This window comes from Stenella coeruleoalba (genome assembly GCF_951394435.1).
Source record: "Stenella coeruleoalba genome assembly, chromosome: 7".
Taxonomy (NCBI): Eukaryota; Metazoa; Chordata; class Mammalia; order Artiodactyla; family Delphinidae; genus Stenella; species Stenella coeruleoalba.
In genome coordinates, this window is record NC_137153.1 from 114643282 (window position 1) to 114663185 (window position 19904).

Sequence of the window (19904 nt, forward strand, 5' to 3'; positions counted from 1 at the left end):
TTAAATTTCTGTGAATCCTTTTTTCTTCTTCTTCTTCTAAAATGAAGTTTCTCCAGCTCCTTTCTTCTGTATATTTAAAGACCAGGGATTTCACTGAGTTGTAATTTCATTTAATTGTCTGAGTAGGCCTTCACTTTTCAGTCCTCCACTTATAGCCAGAGGAAGCTGCAGCAAGAGAGTATTTTTAAAGATGCGAAGATTAAAACGTCTACAGTTGCTGCCAATAGAAGAAAAAAAAAACCCATATATATATATATATATATATATATTTTTTTTTTTTTTTTTTTGGCGGTATGCGGGCCTCTCGCTGTTGTGGCCTCTCCTGTTGCGGAGCACAGGCTCTGGACGCGTAGGCTCAGCGGCCATGGCTCACGGGCCCAGCCGCTCCGCGGCATGTGGGATCTTCCCGGACTGGGGCACGAACCCGTGTCCCCTGCATCGGCAGGTGGCTTCTCAACAACTGCGCCACCAGGGAAGCCCAGAAGAAGATACTTTATGTCTGTTTGTTACAATCATGAACTTGGAAACTGAAAAGGAAATTAAAATATAAATACTATGGAGTCAGATAAGCCTGAGTTCACATCATGGCTCCACTACTTCACAGCGTTGTTATCCTGGACTATTTCTTTAACTTCTGAGCCTCAATTTACTCATCCTTAAAATGGAGATAAAATAGTACTTGCCTCCTAGAGATTAAATGAGATAATCCATGTAAAGCATTTAGCAGGATGCCTGGCATATAGTAAATACTCTGTAAATATTAGCTATTAGCTTTACCTTTCATTTACAAATATGAGGATTCTTGCTGAAAGAGGCCTTAGACAACGTCTAGTCCAATTTCCTTGTTTTACCTCTAGGGGAACTTAGCTCAAGGAAATTCACGTTGCTTGTCCAAAGCAAAACATAAAAGAACAATCCTGCTAAGGACAGCCTTTTGCCCTAAATGGGAGAGGAATTGCCAAAGGAAGAAAGACACGTCAGGTCATCTTAGTTACATTTCATCATTAATTGCTGTGTAAATGTCAGTGAATCACTTTTTTAGTAAATAAAAGTAAGCATCGTGGCGATTAGTCAAGGTTGCCTGAAACAGATGCTCTCAATTCCCCCCTCCCTCTCTTACTCTGTGAGTGTGCTCAGGGTGCAGTCACTGCGGTTGGCTACTCGCATATGTTCCTTCATTGATCACTCCTTGTTGGTTTGCACCTCCTGTGGCCCTTCAGGGAATCCAGCTGTGATTTTCTAGGAGATGATACTTAGCTTTCCTGAAGACCTGAGACTGGCTCCACATTATTAAGTCTCCACCACACTGCGGCTCACTCTGTCCATTCTATTTCAGTGCCATGAATCTGGACAAATTCGAGAAAGGCCCCAGGGAAATTTTTCATCCTGAGATACAAAAGGTAACAGAGAATTTTGTGCTTCATAATTGTATAAATTTGATCACAGTGTTAGAACTGACAAATCATCAGTGATTCTTAGCCCAACCAGAATCACCAGCGGTTCTCATCATGGCGAACCTCCCACCCGACATTCTGATGCAGTCAGTCTAAGATAGAGGCTGGGAGTCTGTCATTTTCAGAAATTCAGAGGATAGAAGATGTCCCGAAAGCTGTCCTAGGACTTACTGTTAAGGGAAAGCAGTCCGCCTTGGGAGAAAAAAAATTTAGAGTCATAAACTAGGTAACAGTCCATCAGAAAAATGTCAGCCAAACTTTTGTCTTGCAGTTGCAATCAATTTCGCTTTGAAATCATCCCCTTGAAACGTATAAACACAGCCATCACTAATGGTGTGACAGTTGTGTGTTAGAGCTGAGCTTCGAGGAGTTGGCATGCCAGGTGGGGTGACACAGGAAGAGGCTGGAGAGGCAGGTTGGACTCTATCCAGGAGACAGCGGGGAGCCAGTAGAATCTTTAAGCAAAGGAGCATCATGCTTAAATCCGCTTTTCAGGGAAATAATTCAGGCAGTATGAGAAGGATGGATGGAAGCGTGAGCGATCTTTGTGTACATACCTTCACGATACAGTTAGCTTTTATAATAAGTTCCTGGCTCTCAACTTAGCTTACCAGAAATGTATAGAATTGTGAATTCCCATGTCTTTTGTTCTAATTTAATTTTTAAAATAGTATTTGTACCCTGACTCAACCCCAGAAGGAACTGAGGCAAAGATGGATGTGTTAGGTTAAACTTTAAGCAACTTTAAGCCATAATGTGCTTAATAGTAGTTCCTTATAGCCACCTTAAAAACAAATTAGAATTATAAATTCAGTACCAGTGTGCCCTTATTACTTAATTTGTACCAGTTATCATACTCAATCCCTTCCTCCTTGGAGCCTGGACCCCCAGACACTGGCGCCTAAACCCACGAGGCTTTTGGATGCTTCCTTCTGCATCTTGCTGCTGAGCAGATCCCTCTGCCCAGAGAGGTCACCCCTGCCTGGCCATCCTTATCTGCTTTCTCTCTCCCACAAAATGAGACAGGACAAGAAAACGAGATACAGCAACCTTCTGCCTATTTATATCATAACTCTATGCCTGTTTTTCACCAAATAAAAGACACTTTCACACTCTCCCTTTCATTCATGAGCTTTCCCTCCATCCTCTGTGGGTGTGAGCATCCATGTGTGTGTGTGTGTGTCTGTGTGTGTGTGTGCAACTTACCAGCAGGAGTTCCCCTGCTGTCATCAGGTGTCTGTAGATCTCCCTTAGGAAGGCTTGAGCAACAGGCTTCCGGTGTAGGGAAAAGAGCTCTTACAAAACACTGGATCCAAAAGGTAAACAGAAAATAAACCACCTGCACTCTAAAGAAGGCATCTTTCCACCAAAAGTGGGAAGGTGGCTGATGCTGTTTTATAATATTATTTGTCTGTTTCTGCTGCCCTTCTGTGTAACATTTTTCTTGGGCGAAATCTTCCCAGAAGCGGCATATGATAAGCTAGCTTTAAGTGGTTAGAGAAACCTCGGTATCTGTGTGTTTCTTCCCACTGCTGTGCATCATCTTTGTTTCCCGATAGTTGTGGTATAATATGCCTTTCCTAAATGACCAGGTATTGTATAAAAATCTGTAGGGCTAAATTTGAATATTTTAAGCACTTCGAAGGGGAGAAAAGTGGTGTCAATGTCAGTAGACTGAAGCTTGGCTTTCACAGAAAGTCAACATAAAATGACCACCATTCAGCATGGACATAACTTTTCGAACTTCATTTGACAGGACTTGCTGGTTCTTGAAGAACAAGAGGTAAGTAGTCTCGCGAGATGCCTGGTTGTGTCGCTCCGCCTCCGTATTTGTAAATGAGCTTCCCCTTCACCAGGAACACAGCCCTTTATCCCAGGCACACCTCTCTGTGGATTTGCACAGAGAGAATCTCTTTTCACTGAAAGACTCCACTGACATGTTTTCTCGGGTGTATTTCAGAATTTTCTATGCAGCTAGCCATAAAGATAGAAAAACAATCAAGTTGCTTAAATCTGCTTGGAAATATTCGAATGTTAACCTCATGATCAGGGTAAGGAATTAGGGTTTTGTTTTCATTCAGTTAAAGCTAGTGTGCTTCATTAGCACACTCTACTTACAGATGCCATATTATTGGCATGTTTCCACTTCCTGTTGTCCCACTTTAAAAAAAAATATGCTGGGTCTTCCAAGTCCATAACTAACATAGAGAAGTATCCGAAATATTATCTATCGACAGTTGAGTAAATGAGTGGAGTGTGTGTACACTGTGCCTCTCGGTAAATGGCAGTATCATTCGTCCAGTTGCTCAGGCCAAACTCGGGAACATCCTTGACACCTCTCCTTCTGTCACACCCCCCATCTAATCCATCAGCACATTCCATGGACACGTCTCAATGTCTCCACCACCACCGCTCGAGCCCCTCGACACCAGCCCCACCGTCTCCTGCCTGGACTCTGCAGCTCTCCAGCTCTTTTCCCTGCTTCCTCTCTTGCCCTCTCTTCTAGTTTTCACAGAGTATCCAAACATGCCAGGCCAGGTCCTCCCTACGAGGGCCTGCGTGGTATGGCTGGTGCCACCTCTCCATCCTCTGCTCTGCACTAACCACACTGACTTCCGTCTTCTTCCACCTCCTCAGGAAGTCTGCTCTTCCCACCGCAGGGATGCTCCTCCCAGGTGTCTCATGGGTCACACCCTCACTTGATTAGTATCTCTGCTCAGCAAGGCCTTCCCTGGTCACCTGTTTAAGATAGCACACCCTGCCTCTCACCCACTGCCCTTCTTACTGCTTTGCTTATCTTCTTAACACATGGATTTCATTTATTCAGTTTTTATCTATTGCCCCCATTAGAATATAAGCACCATGAGAGCAGGGACTTATTCAATTTTGTTCACTGCTGTATCTTCAGAGCCTAGAACTGTGCAGATAGAGGACACAAAGTAAATATTTGTTGGTTGAATAAGTGAATTATGTATTGATTGAATGAACTATGAAATACTATGATGCCATTAAAAAGAATGAGGTAGACCTCATTACTGGCATGGAAACATTTCCATGACATAGTATTTACTGAGAAAAAAGTAATTCACAGGGCAATACTTACAGTATAATCCCAGTTGTTTTTATAAACACAGATTTCTATGTGTATTCATTCATTCATTCCTCTCCTTCATTCATTGATTCAACAAATGTTTACTGAACTCTGACTGTGGGTGAACCGTGTACTACTTGAGGCATTGGGGATTGCTGAACAAGACAAGGTCCCTTCTTCATGGAGTTTACAATCTGGTGGGCTAAGACCAACTAAGGAAGTAAATAAGCAAACATAAACACGGTACTGTTGACAGCCCCAATAGCTGTGGGGAAAGTAAACAAGGTAGGTGATGTGGGGTCAGGGGTAGGTTTTATACATTAACCAAACAGGGAGGGTTTCTCTGAGGTAACGGCATCTCAGCTGATTCCTGAACATGGTGATGTAAATGCAAGGAAGCAGGCTGAGAGGTTTCACTGCCGACTGTTGGCAGGAGTTGCTTTGGGCAGGTTCGTGGAAGTGTAAGGTGGGATGAGGCAGAGAGCGGGCAGAAGGAGACATCTACATTTTAATCTACATATTCACCATGTATGAATCATGCTTTTTGCTAAAGAATCCATGAACTCCACGTGTAGTTTGTAAAAGGCAAAAAATAAAAGTCATACACATTTCTGACAAACATTTGAAGAATACAGAAATGCACGAAAGGCATAAAGAAAATATCACCTACAATCACAGAGGAAACTAGTATTCGTATAGTATCACATTTTGATATATGTTTGTTATATTTTATATAAAATTAGGATTATACTATATATAGTTTTTATGTCTCAAAATGACTGTACTCGCTAATTCACAAATATTTATTGAGCGCCCAAGAGTGCATGCACCTGCCCGTTGTGACAAACAGTACAGAAATTTATCAATGGAAAACATGAAAGCTCCCCCACTTCGCCACTTCCACCCTCCCTTGAAGAACCACTGTTTGCTGTTTGGTGTATATCCTCTCACACTTTTCTTTGGATCTCCCAAATTTTGAAAAAGGAGTAGCTGATCTCTTTATTTCTCAGTTTTTTCCTTACTAAGGGGATATTTGCTAGAAGCAACAAGAGCACTCATGACAATGTACCTGAAGAGGTGTGAGCAGTGGCCAGCATCCTTCAGAGCTTCTGTGAGAGCTGTGTGGCCAATGCACTCTTCTCTAATCCTGCCAGCTTCTTGACTTTATCTCAATTCCACCCAATTATAGCGATAATCAGCTGCAAAGATGGGCAGGGAAAAAATTAGTAAACAATACTAGTGATGTTTCTGAAAGGTTAGCTATTTGGTAAAGTGTTGTTTGGTGTCCTGAAACCCAAGTTTTATTTGTCCACTGTGTAGAGAGCGCCCCCTGCCCCTGCCAGGAGAGAACATGGCATCCCAAGTAAACACACGTGGAGAGGGTGACAGATGTGTAGGAACATGTGAATCACAGAAATATGGAGACATTGCCTAAATAAGAGTAACAAGGAACCGGGGGCGTCCAGTTTTGAATCAGGACATCATTTCTTGATTCCAAAAGAGTCTTCTGGAATCAATGGGACGTTAGTCTCCCCCGTATACTTCACTTTCTTCAGAAGAAATATAATTCCTCGCATACTATTAATTCCCAAGAATGTGACTATACGTTGGTTATAATCATGTTGAGTTTTGTCTCAGGAAATTTAGAACTTAAAAATTTTAAGTCCCATACAAGTAGGCATTACAAATATGACCTCATCTCTATGGTGAGTGTCTGAGCAGGACTGAAGTTCCAAGAAAACCAGTTCCCACAGATTCCCTCCACCAGTCACCTCCCTCCAGGGGCCCAGGTGTGGTCGGGACTTTGAGCACTCCCTCCCATCCCCCAAGTGGCAGCCAGCCTCATGAAGCACTGGTGACGTTAGGCTCAACACTTCGTTAAAATATGACCCGTGGTGGTCAGGTAGCCCCAAATCAAATGATGCCCTCCTCAAATAGCCCCTCCTAAAAACTATCTCCTCAAAACTTATAATGCATCTGTTCAGCGATGCCCTGATTTCTGGAGATAGGAGAAAACTCTGTTATTCATTGACATCATTTGGGAAGCCCGGGAAACAAAATTACCAAAATGAGACCCCGTAAGGAATTTCAAGTACTTATCAAGGCCTTGCCACACCAGTCTTTCTGGAGCCTCCCCCTGAAGTGGGTGAGTACCCTCAGCAAGGGTACTGATGCCAGTCACAGAGCTGCCCCAACAAAGCTTTTTAAAGCTTCAGCCAGTGATCAGGCAGCAGAGGGTCCCATTTCTGCTTGTAACTCTTAGCTTCACTCAACTCAAAACCATCCTGAGAAGACTCTGCCACTGCGTTGGAAAGAGCACTGGACTGAAAGTCAGGAGACCCGACTTCCAGCCCCAGTCCTGCCATCCACTTAGTACCAGCCTTGAGCAAGTCTCGTCTTCCCTGGGCTTCAGTTGTCCTTTCTGTAAAATGAAAGCTATGGATTCAGTGGACCAGAGGGTCCCTTCTGGTTCGAACAGGCTGTTAGTTCATGGCTCATGGCTCATCGTTCCAGTCACTGACCCAGTCTTTCTGCCCTTGGCTTGCTAGCTGTCAGCTCAGCTGGACCTGATCCTGGGCCTCCTGACCGTCTGCTGGCTGGTTCCTCTAGTCCTGTGGTTCTCAAAGTGGGGCCCCTGGGCCAGCAGCATAAATGTCACCTGTGGACTTATCAGAAATACAAATTCTTGGACCCTACCCCAGACCTGTGGAATTGGAGACCCTGGGAATGGGGCCAGCAATCTTTAGTTTAACAAGCCTTCCAGGTGATACTGATGCCTGGTCAAGTTTGAGAACCACTGCTTTAGTCTCTGCACTGTTATTCTAAGAGGGTCATCTGTCAGACCCCAGACTACTGTAGGTGCTTGTTAAGGGACCACTGAGAGTGGAAGCGGTGCCAGAGTCTCAGAGACATGTGATTGCTGTCACATTCCCAAGGGAGAGAAAGAAGAGCTACAAAAATCCTAGAACCCTGAAGTGAAATCCTTGACAAAATCCCAAGAAATTTACCAAAAACGTGTTTGTGATGAAGAGGTGATCATTTGGAAGCAGCTTGTGAAAAATAAGTTGTATCTGACCACTTGTGTTTCTTTTCTCATTTATTACGCATACAATTATGCCATGAATATTTATTAACCCTCTCCAATATACCCAGCACAGTGGTGGGTCCTGGAGATTCCACGGAAAATAAGATGTGTACCTTCCCTCCTTCACAGGACTTAAGTTCTAGTGGGAGAAACGGACAAATATGCAAGCTCAATAAAAAGCATTACAGAGTGTGAATAGTGCTATTAAGAAAATAAATAAGCTGCCGGGACGGAGAATAACAATGCGGGAGTGTGTTGGGAGATCAGGGAAGGCCTCTCTGGAAATTGACGTTTGAGTTGAGACCCGCATGGTGGGCAAGAGCTTCTGTAGAAGGAGCTGTGGAGGAGCCCCGGGTGGAGGGAACAGCCTGGGAGCCGCCTCCCTCTTCCTCACTCCGTAGAGGAAACCACTAGATAGAAAATTACTACTACTGATGGGTATGCATCTGTCCCTCAGGTGTATCGGGGGCAGAAGAATGTTTAGAAGTATAGCCGTAGACCTTTGGATTTTCAGTCTTAATTCTCCCAGATCCAGCTGTCCTGAATTCAGGCATTCTGCCTTGATTCCCCACTCTGACCCACTGGCAATGTTTTAAGCACCTTTGTTCTTTGCCCCTTAACTGACCCCTGAGAATTCCCCCATCAAACAGCCTTGCAAGGGTTGATTCTTTTCCAACCTCAGATTTTTTAAAATTATGAAATACTTCAGGAACACAAAAATGTATAGACAACAATATAATGAAGACCTATAACCCTATTACCCAATTTAAGAAAAAATATATATATTAAAAATACAGTTGAGCTCCCTGATCCCATTCCTCTCTCTTCCCTGTGGAAGCTGTTATCTTGCATTTGGTATTTATCATTCCCACAGAGTCTGATTTTAACCCAGCATTTAAAGTTGAGGATAGTAGACTGAACATTTGTACTAACTACTTCTTGATTGCCTTTTTCTCCCCACATCTGTTTTATGACTTCTTGAGATTAAATAGCTTTAGGAATTGGGGCAACTGAGCTTTTAGAATACGTTGCCTACAGTTTCCGTTTCTATTTCTAAAGGAGTCCTCGAGATATCAGCCTCAGATTGTTGTGTTAAATTTTGAATTACACTGAGCTCTCCAGGTTCCAGACTGCTGCTGCTGGGCTGATCAGAGGATGGTGCCAGTCCTGTGAGTTCCTGTGGGCTATTTATTTTGAGCACTGTTTTGCTGCACAATGGACCTGGCATCCTGCAGACGCTATTAGTAGTGACATTTCAAATGAACTCACAGAAAAGCACAGTTTCCTCTGTAAGCTATAAAAATCAAGGAATGATTGTTGTTAATATTGGTCAAAATTGAGGTGGAGGGGAGGAAGTAATCCACCAAGTAGTCATTCAGGTCACTGTAGTATTCCTGAATAACGACTAGCACGTCTCTTAACTGTGTATGCTTTGATGAGAAAACTAAATTCAGCACCTTTTGTTGTTTCATTGTAAGGGCTCTGTGAATTTCAAGTTTGGGGTTCTTTTTGCCAAAGATGGGCAGCTCACAGATGATGACATGTTCAGCAATGGTGAGTGTCTCCTTTCTTCTGACACCCGGCCCCGCCTCATTGCAATTTAGATGATCCCAGCTGAACTTGCCTGTTGCGTTGGAGTTTTTAATGCAAAGAAACAGCCAGTAGTTTTATGAAGTTGAAGGGTGAATTTTCAGGGTAAATTTTATAGGAAAGAAGTTGCCCAGTTTCCTTCATCTGGCAAATATTTATTGGTCACCGAATTACTGGCACCAGGGATACAGTCTAACTAGAAAATTACATGGGGATTTGAAGAATTTCATTCTACATAATCTCAGGAGCAAAGAGGCGACTTTTCTCTGGGATTTTTATGCTTGAGAGAATTACAAAATGGTCCTATTTCCTGTTATTTCACACTTTTCATATTAAGGACCTGTTTCTTATCAATGGGAGCAGTAAGGATGTTTTCATTTTGCAACACTAGACCCTTGTGACCCCAGTCTGGCAGCGCTCAGCTTGGTTAGTCTAATTCTGTAGTTTTCCTTTCCTCGGATTCTGGGAACTGTGACCCTCCTGTACAGTCTCCGAGAAGAGGGAAGCACGACTTCTCATTCTGTTTGCCTGCTGCACATGTCGGCGGAGCCTAGTTAATTTTCAAGGGATTTCACTGCATAGTTAGAAAACGGGGACTTGTGGACACTGTACTTTCTTCACATTTGACCTCTTCTTACAGAAATCGGAAGTGACGCTTTTCAAAAATTTTTAAATCTCCTGGGTGACACAATCACTCTCAAGGGCTGGACAGGCTACCGTGGAGGTCTGGACACCAAAAGTAAGGTTGCCTCCTGATCCATTCTGCTGTGATTTGTATAACATTTGTTAGTCAGCCTCATCTGAATTTGAATTTATACCCAAGGTGGGGTACGCTATCTCATAACTGTACAGCATTTCTAGTTTTTTTCCTGTACTTTTACTTCTGTCATTTTATTTGCTCTTCATGGCCAGTCCTTAATGTAAGCCAGGCAGGTGACATGAGGCTCATTTAGCCTAAATTCGATAGGCTTCAAATCAGGTACCCTGACCCTCTGGGGGCCCCGTCTCGCTCACGTTGGAGTCGTGTCACCGATTCTGAATACAGAAAGGTTAGGCGATTTGTGAGAGCTGCCCTGTGAGTAACTTAACTGGCAGATGCAGGGATGAAGTATTCGGTCCCAGTTGTCAGGCCTCAGCTCCCCCCTGCTCCTGCCCCCCTGACGAGCTCTGTGTGCCTGTGGTGACTCCTGGAGGCCCTGCAAGTCCATCATCCTCACTGCCCTTTCCCAGTGTGATCTGATAGACATCCCTAGCAGTTAGACACTGTTTTCATCCCCATTTTCAAATTAAGAAACTGAGGCTCAGCGAAGGCAAGGTAATGTGTCAAAAGGAACATAGCTAATGAGAACTCGAACCCAAGTCTAATTCCAAAGCACATGCTTTGAATCACTATACAATGCTGCCAGGGATATAGTTCCTTTTGTTTTATGGACATGATAGCTGTGTGTATGTCATCTTGTGTTCATTTTGTCCTGAACACCAGCAGTACTAGAAGGCAAGGAATTGTAACATACTCTCCTTTTGAGCCCAGACTTCTCATGATCTCCTCTGCTCCAAGGCAAGGCATGAATCAGACAGCAAGCGAGCTTAGACGGGGGTGAAGAGGTCCCCCCCGTGTGGGCAGGAGCCTTGCATCAGTTGGAGGGGGTTCCATACTGTTGCTTCCACTCAGGTGGATAATCATAGGGTCTTTGGGATGTACTAACTGTGCTGTATTCCTCTAGTCTGCAAGTAAAGACTGTTTCCTTATGGCCTCAGAATTCTCTGTGCTCACTAATGTATATTGTATTTTACAGATGACACCACAGGGATGCATTCTGTTTATACCATCTACCAAGGGCATGAGATCATGTTTCATGTTTCCACCATGTTGCCATATTCCAAAGAGAACAAACAGCAGGTACGTGTGAACACGCAAACCATTCAATAGTCAGTGACCTCAGTGTGGAGAAAGCATAGCTATGACTTCATAGAATTAGAGACTACGGATGTTAATACATGAGCTGAACTTCAGGCACCAGTTTTGGGGATGTTGTTACAGTCTGTTTATTTGAACTTTCAACAAGCTGTAGGAAGAACTACCCTCACTGATCAGGAAATAAAGGATCAGAGGCAGTGGTGCATGTACACGTCTGTGTGGATGTGTGTGTGTGTGTGTGTGTGTGTGTGTGTGTGCGCCTTTGTGTGAGTGTGGTTTTCTACACTCCTGAGGGACTATCTTGCATATACGTGGCCTCTTCTCTGTGACTTCTGTCCATGTGCCTTGTGTCTTGTCAGAATGAGATTTTTCCAAGATGTAACACTATGTTTCCTGAGGAATGGTTGCAAGTGTTTTTTCAGGTTAGTGCAGGAGGTTAACACTGAGCATCTACATGGCCTGTGCCCTGTCGGGGAAAAAGCTACCTGAGAACACTCCTCACCCACCCCAGAGATTAGCCACTTCCAGGAGAAAACTTGCCAGTTCGATGAAATCTAGATATAACAGTGATACATGCTGCTGGTTTTTGAAGGATTTGGGGGGTTCCATTTACCTTTTTATTAGATTCTTGTCCCTTTTTTTACACACTGAAGGCATCTGTATAAGTAAATATCACCAACATGAATGGACAGTTATTCAGCAAAGATTTGTGAAAAATACGAACCTAGAGAGGGTATGTGATGGGCTAAAGGGGCTTTTTTCTGAACACTTATAATCCATATTTCAGTAAGACTTCAGTGAGGGGGAAAGACACAATGCAGATCATTGGGCTAAAACACGGCGGTGTTGTCTTGAAACATAGCGGTGCTTTGGGGACATAGTGGGGGGTGAGGGGAGGTCAGGAAGAGCTCGTTCTGTCTGGTGGTTTGGGGCCTGGAATAAGGAGCTAGTGAATTGTCTTATAGGCAGTGGAGACCCATTGGAGGTTTTAAGCTTGTTCTGATTTTAGAAGGCTAACTTGTAAAGGACAGGCGGAAGCAGGAAGTGCCTCAGCCCAGGAAACCTGCTTAAGTGGCTAAGAGTTACTTTCTGCAAGGCGTCTTCCCTCGTGTGGTTGAGGTGACCTATGTTAGTGCTACCAGGCTGTCTCTACCTCTTAGGAGCTGAAGCTCTTAGGATCTTGGGATCACATGGAGAAGAGAAACCAAGCTGGCCTTCCCAATCGTCATGAATTGTGTTGACCTCTTACATCTCAACAATAATAGCGAAAAACTTCCACTGAAGTATTTTACAATCCTCCTCCTCCCCCAACTCTGTCCGACATTTTCAGCCCTGTACATTCACCAACATTGCCCACGTCCTGTGACAGATAAGGGCATTAGCCAGAGACAGGAGGAAGCAATGTGACAGTTCAACCTTCACCCAACCCAAGTCTTTAATCTTTTTTCTTTTAATTTAATTTGTTTTTGGCTGTGTTGGGTCCTCGTTGCTGTGCACGGGCTTTCTCTAGTTGCGGCGAGCTGGGCCTACTTTTCGTTGCGGCATGTGGGCTTCTCATTGCAGTGGCTTCTCTTGTTGCGGAGCACAGGCTATAGGCGCGCAGCCTTCAGTAGTTGTGGCACGCTGGCTCAGTAGTTGTGGCTCACAGGCTCTAGAGCGCAGGCTCAGTAGTTGTGGCGCATGGGCTTTGTTGCTCTGCTGCATGTGGGATCTTCCCAGGCCAGGGCTCAAACCCGTGTCCCCTGCACTGGCAGGCAGATTCTTAAGCATTGCACCACCAGGGAAGTCCTAAGTCGTTAATCTTATCTTTTTGAGGGGGCTGTTAGCATATTAAGACGTAACGCATTTACCAGGAGAACTGAAATATTCCCAGATGGACTCTGGTGTGCTCAACATCCTGGCCAGCTCCATGGGTAGTGCTAGTGTCCTCCACTTGCCCAGCATCAGTAGATATGAAGAAAATCACAAGTAGAAAACTTGTCTCTATTACCAGGAAGATAAAGCAGGTGGGAAGAGTCAAAGAAATGCACAGTGACAGTGAACCTTATTGGTGCCTGATTGTGGGAGAGCAGAGAAGGACCACTAACTGCAAGCCTCCTTCTGAACCTGTCATGGTGTCTTGGGGGCCTAGGGTAATGGTCAAAAGTCAGAGGCCAGGGCTTCCCTGGTGGCGCAGTGGTTGAGAGTCCGCCTGCCGATGCAGGGGACACGGGTTCGTGCCCCGGTCCGGGAAGATCCCACATGCCGCGGAGCGGCTGGGCCCGTGAGCCATGGCCGCTGAGCCTGCGCGTCCGGAGCCTGTGCTCCGCAACGGGACAGGCCACAATGGTGAGAGGCCCGCATACCGCAAAAAAAAAAAAAAAAAAAAAAAAAAAAGTCAGAGGCCAATGTGGCTCATATAATCTTGGTGGCTTTTTGACCTCCTAGCATCTAGAATGCTAGTGGAACAGTCCAAGCCACATTCCCAAATCTGATGTAAAGAAACAAGCTTTCACAAAGATTTTGTAGGTTCTGGTATTACAATTAACTCCTTCATCTCTCTCCTCCATCACCAGACCAAACCACAATGCAGGCAGGGGAGGGGGTGTAGTTATTTGGCTGTCTGAGACTCATCTTCTTCCTAACGTCCCGTGATGTCTGCACCCCTAACATCCAGTCTCCCAGCATTCCAGACCCCGACAGCAGCACCTAGGACCAGATGAAAGCACAGGCTCTGTGATCAGCCGGATCTGGGCCAAGCCCTAGCTCCGCCACGAGCTAGCTCTATGATCTTGGACACCCCGTGTGTGCCGCCAGCCCCAGGGCTCAGTTCTCGGCTCCCTTCTCTTTCTACACTCATTCATCCCTTTATGATCTCCTCCAGTCTTATGGTTCTGAATAGCTTTTATATGCCACTGACACTCAAACTTACAGCTCCAGCCAACCCTCGCGGGAACTCCAGACCAGATATGCAGCGTTCTCGACACCTCCCCTGGGCTCAACATCTCAGACCTAGTCTTTCCAAAGCTGAACTCCAACTCTCCTCCAGACCTGTTCCTCCTGCAGTCTTTCTTATCTCTGTTGATGGCTATTCTGTTCTTCCAGTTTCTGGGGCAAAATGACTCTGGAGTCATTCTTGACCCCTCTCTGTCTCATCCCATTTTCAATTTGTCAGGAAATCCTGTTGGCTCGACCTTCAGCTGACACCTAACCTCTCCTCACAATTCTGTTACCACACAGCTCTGAGTCCCATCACCTCTTGTTGGATTATTGCAGTAGCTTCCTCTCTGGCCTCCCTGCTTTTACCCTGGTGCCTGATAGACTGTTTCTCAGTCCTCCAGCCAGAGTGATCCTTTAAAATGCACGTCAGTCTCTTCCTAAACAGTGGCTCCTGCTTCACTCAGAGTCAAAGCCATATCCTTAGAGTGGCCTGCAAGGCTCTGCGTGACCTCTGTTCCTTCTCTGGTCCCATCGCCCACTACTCTTCTTATTTCCTCCCTCCCAGTCATATTGGCTTCCTTTCCTGTTCCCCAGGGTCACCAGATACTGTCCCATGTCATGGTCTTGGCGTTGCCCTTCTTTCTGCCTAGAACTCTCTCCTACCAGGTATACTGTGGCTGACTCACTCACTGCCCCCAGATCTACCCAAATGTCAGCTGTTAAACTGAACCCCTGGCTGAATTTAAAGCTGCAACCCACCCTCTCCCAGCGCCCCCAGGCCCCTGCGTGGCTCTCTTTCCTCCATTGCACGTGTTACCGCCTAACGTTATGTGTATTATTTAGTACACTTGTTTGTTATATTTACTATAACTAATGGATAAAGAAGATGTGGTACGTATATTCAATGGAATATTACTCAGCCATAAAAAGGAATGAAACTGGATCATTTGTAGAGATGTGGATGGACCTAGAGACTGTCATACAGAGGGAAGTAAGTCAGAAAGAGAAAAACAAATATTGTATATTAATGCATATATGTGGAATCTAGAAAAATGGTACAGATGAACCAGTTTGCAAGGCAGAAATAGAGACACAGATGTAGAAAACAAACGTACGGACACCATGGGGAGAAAGCGGGGAAGGCGGGGGGGCGGTGGTGGGATGAATTGCGAGATTGGGATTGACATATATACACTAATATGTATAAAATAGATAACTAATGAGAACCTGCTGTATAAAAATTAATTAATTAATCTTAAAAAAATAATAAAATATATATATATATAAGCTTTATTGAGATAGTATTCATATACCATACAATTTGCCCACTTCAGTATGTTCACAAGGTTATTCAACTATCACCAGGGTCAATTCTAGAATATTTTCTTACCCCAAAGAGAAACCCCTCTCTTAGCCATCCCTCCCCACTCCACCACTGCCCAGTCTCTGGTAACTATCAGTCTGCTTTCTCTCTTGATTTGCTTATTCTGGACACTTCGTATAAATGAAATCACATAATATGTGGTCTTTTGTAACTAGCTTCTTGCACTTAGCATGTTTTCAAGTTTCATCCATGCTGTAGCCTGTATCTGTATCTCATCTCTTTTTATTGCTGAATAATTTCCCATTTTTTAGATACCTACCACATTTTGTTTATCCACTCATCAGCTGATACATCAAAAATTACTTATTTTTATTTTAACATAAAATTTACAATTTTAACCACTTTTAAGTGTACAGTTCAGTGGCATTAATTACATTAAGTACAGTGTTGTGCAGTCATCACCACCATCCATCTCCAGAACTTTATCATCTTCCCAAACTGAAACTCTGTACCCATTAATCAATAAATCTACATTTCTCCCTCCCCCAGCCCCTGGCAACCACCATCCTCCTCTCTGTCTTTATGAATTTGACCATTCTAGGAATCTCATATAAGTGGAATCAAACAACATTTCCCTTTGTGTCTGGCTTATTTCACTGAGCACAGTGTCCTCAAGGCTCATCCATGTTGTACCATGTGTCAGAATTTCCTTCCTTTTTAAGGTTGAATAATATTCCATTGTATGTTTATACCACATTTTCTTTATCCATTCATCCACTGGTGGATGTTTGGGTTATTTCCACCTTTTGGCTATTATGAATACTTCCACTAAGAACATTGGTGTACAAATATTTATTTGAGTCCCTGCTTTCAATTTTTGGAGTATATACCCAGAAGTGGAATTGCTGGATCACATGGTAATTCTATGTTTAGTTTTTTGAGGAACCACCATAACATTTTCCACAGCAGTGGCTATATTTTACTTTCCCACCAGCAATGCATAAGTTCCAATTTTTCCACATTTGTAACAACACTTGTTATTTTCTTTTTTTAAAATAGCTATCCTAATGGGTGTGAAGCGGTATCTAACTGTGCTTTTGATTTGCACTTCCCTAATAATTAATATATTGAGCATCTTTTTGTATGTTTATTATACATCTGTATATCTTCTTTAAAGAATTGTGTATTCAAGTACTGTGCCTATTTTTTAATCACATTATTTGTATTTTTGTTGTTGAGTTGTAGGAGCTCTTTATATATGTTATTGGATATATGATTTGCAAATATTTCTCCCATTCTTTGGGCTGCCTTTTCACTTTGTTGATAGCATCCTTTAGTGTACAAAAGTTTTAAATTTTGATGTAGTCGAATTTGTGTATTTTTTTCTTTCATTGGCTGTGCTTTTTGTGTCATATCAAAGCAACAATTGCCAAAAATCTTTTTGAACTGAATTGAATTGAAATTGTTAGAACATCTCTAAACCTTAGTTTCCTTATTTGCAAAATGAGAATAATATCTAATATGAATCAGATAGGGATCCTGTTCTCGGGAGCTTACTGTATAGAATAGGGGACACACAAGGGATCCATGGAGTACAGTGACTCATTCTGTTTGGCCGGTTAGGCAAAGGTCTTGGACAGGGGTTGGCAAACTATGGCCCATGGGCCGGATGCAGCGTACTGCTTGTTAAATAAAGTGTTACTGGAACACAGCCATGCCCGCTGATTTATATATTGTCTATAGCTGCTTTTCTGTCACGACAGCACAGCTACATGGTTGTAAAGAGACAGTACGATCTACAAACCCAAAAATATTTACTGTCTGGGCCTGTACAGAAAAGATTCACTGACCACAGGTCTAGGAGATCATTTTGGAAAGGTCAGCTGGGATCAGATTAGGTAGGGCCATTGTTCTCGCCAAGTATATGCTTCAGAACTAGCGAAGGCATTTATTTATATTTTTAAATATACATGTTTGAGCCCCGTCCCTAGGGAATTCTGATGCAATGCCTCTGGTCTGGTGGCCTTGAATGTCAGACTAAGGAGATGAGGCAGGAGTGAAGGTGAACCCAATCAGAGCAGTAAAGTGGGAGAGAACGGAGGCGAGGAGGCTGTTAAGGAGGCTCCTGAGGGAGGGTAGTCAAGAGGAAATGCAGGCCTGAATTGGGAGAGGAGGGGAGGAGATGGCTAGGGAAGCCAGGAGATGGGCTGGTGAAATTTGGGAGGCAAGGAGACAAAGATACTGAAGCTCCGGGCTCTGTGAGCGTTGGGGTTTGTCGTGCCGAGTTAGTGCTTTAACTCTGTGAATGTATCGTGTGTGAGCAAACTTCTCAAGGGACGTGTTGTATGTTTGCGTCCAGGTAGAAAGGAAGCGCCACATTGGAAATGACATCGTCACCATCGTGTTCCAGGAAGGGGAGGAGCCTTCTCCTGCCTTCAAGCCTTCCATGATCCGCTCCCACTTTACACGTATCCTGAGCCTGTGTGAACCCTCCCACTAGCAAGCTGTTGGTCAGCCTCACTGGACTTAAAATGACCCTCAAACCAAATGTTACGGTTGACTGGCATGTTGTGGTTGTTTTGCGTTGCTAGATTCTTAGACCCACTGTGTTGTATTTTTCCCTCTTCTCTCTCCATCCATTGCAGTAATGGATGGACGCATTCTCAGAGAATTCTTGACTTTGGAACTATCTTCCCTTTCCTCAGGTAGTCTATGAAATGAGGGAAACTTCCTACCACCCATTGATAATAAAGGAATTAGAAGAATTATAGTTAGTGAATCCTCTGAGAAATTTGCTTTAGGTATAAAAACTTGCAAGTTAAGATAAAAAGCCAAAATACTGTGTCTTTGTTGATTCTAAGCCCTAGGAATGGCTGCTACATTACCATCTCTTGACATTTGAGATATGATAGAATTAATCCTATTTTTATTTGCTTTCCCTCTACTTCCTCTCATCCCTCTTTAGCTCATATTGCTGCCAAAGCCCTGCTGAAGTCCCCGGTAATGTCCAAGCTCAGCTCAGTCACACAGGCCTGGCACATGAGCACGGTCAGCCCAACACATCCCCAGCCTTGGCCCCGTTGTCCTGGGCCGCCGGCCATGACAGTGAGACCCAGTGGTAGTGCCTACAGGTTGTACATAATAAGTAAAAGGCAACTAATAGGCATTTTTCAGAATAAATTCTGTCTAGTTGTTCATGTTCCTTGGAAACTCCAGTGAAAGTGTTGGGAGATAGAACCGTGGCGACTCATTGCATCTGCAAGTGGGTTGCTCTGCATCCTTTGACTTGTTCACTGTAGCCTCACAAAATTGCCATGAGGGCAGGGAAGAAAACAGATATGCACGTACACATTAATAATAAGTGATATCTTGCTCTGTTCACTGATGTAGGACTAATATTTCCCTCTTCCTGCAGCGGTTCTTCTTGTAGAACAGAAAGAAAACTTCTCCAGGAGGGGGAGGGAAGTGATCAGAATGACAGAGAGATCATCATTATTTTTAGAATTTCCTTTTGTTATGAGTTTTAGATTTGAGGCTTGGCATATTTGTTTCTGGAAAGGGACAAGCCAATAATTAATGCAAATTCTTTCCACTGAGTCTAGGAGTGGAAACTGAGGGACTGAGGATGGTTTTTAGCCCTAGCTAAGGAAAGCCGGGGCTGGGAGATGGTGGGGGAGGAGGAGGAATGGAAGAAGGAAAGAAAAGCTGGTGGAGGTGGTACTATTTCAGACTCAACTCGCCTGACACAAGCAAAGCAGATTCTACTGAGAGGCTGCCGCCAGCTACACTGGTTTGTTTTGGTTTGTTTTGTCTACCAAAGCCAGAAGGAGAGAGAAGGAAGGTGTACAGTGGAAACATTTAAATTTCTTTTCTTTTCAAAATGTGTGAGATGAAATATATGACTCATTTCATTTTGGGACCTTGTTTATACTTTCAGGCAAGGGAACTGATCTTTTTGCTTTGTTTTAGTTGCTTAATAGCATTATTTATATTGCTTTTCTGAAGGATTTGGAGAAGTAGCCCTTTTCCGAAAGGATGAGCACGCAGAGGTTGAACCTGTGTCTTCCCGGGCTGTGTCTCTAACAGAAGTCAAGGTTCCATCTCAGCCTATGGGTGACAGGAGCCCTGACCCCAGGAGTGCAGGTCCAGGATGATTCTGCACACAGGGTTTGCAAAGCACAAGCCGTTGACTGTGTGAGTTGGGGTCGTTGATTAATTTCCTTAACCATCACCACAGATATTTTTGCCTTAGTGAGGTATGATCAGCAAAAGGACAATTACAGGTTGGTAACAACTTTATCTCGATTGCTTGTTCTAATTCTCATGTTTACATGTCAATTTGGCATTCATTTTAAGACTTTTTTTTTTTTGGTCACGCCGGGTCTTAGTTGCAGCAAGCGGGCTCCTTAGTTGTGGCTTGCCGGCTCCTTAGTCATGGCATGCGAACTCTCAGTTGCAGCATGCATGTGAGATCTACTTCGCTGATCAGGGATCGAACCCAGGCCCCCTGCATCGGGAGCTCG

At 43.9% G+C, this 19904-nt stretch overlaps 1 protein-coding gene across 1 annotated transcript in view; it reads left to right on the forward strand.

The window, feature by feature from the left end:
• GARNL3 (GTPase activating Rap/RanGAP domain like 3) overlaps nt 1-19904 on the forward strand; it is a 152508-nt gene that overhangs the window by 95797 nt on the left and 36807 nt on the right. Inside the window, exons 8-14 of the mRNA XM_079927851.1 lie at nt 1337-1400; nt 3211-3237; nt 9109-9184; nt 9861-9959; nt 11017-11120; nt 17741-17849; nt 19619-19664. Of these exons, the coding sequence (XP_079783977.1) occupies nt 1337-1400; nt 3211-3237; nt 9109-9184; nt 9861-9959; nt 11017-11120; nt 17741-17849; nt 19619-19664 (525 nt within the window). The remainder of the gene's footprint in view (nt 1-1336; nt 1401-3210; nt 3238-9108; nt 9185-9860; nt 9960-11016; nt 11121-17740; nt 17850-19618; nt 19665-19904) is intronic.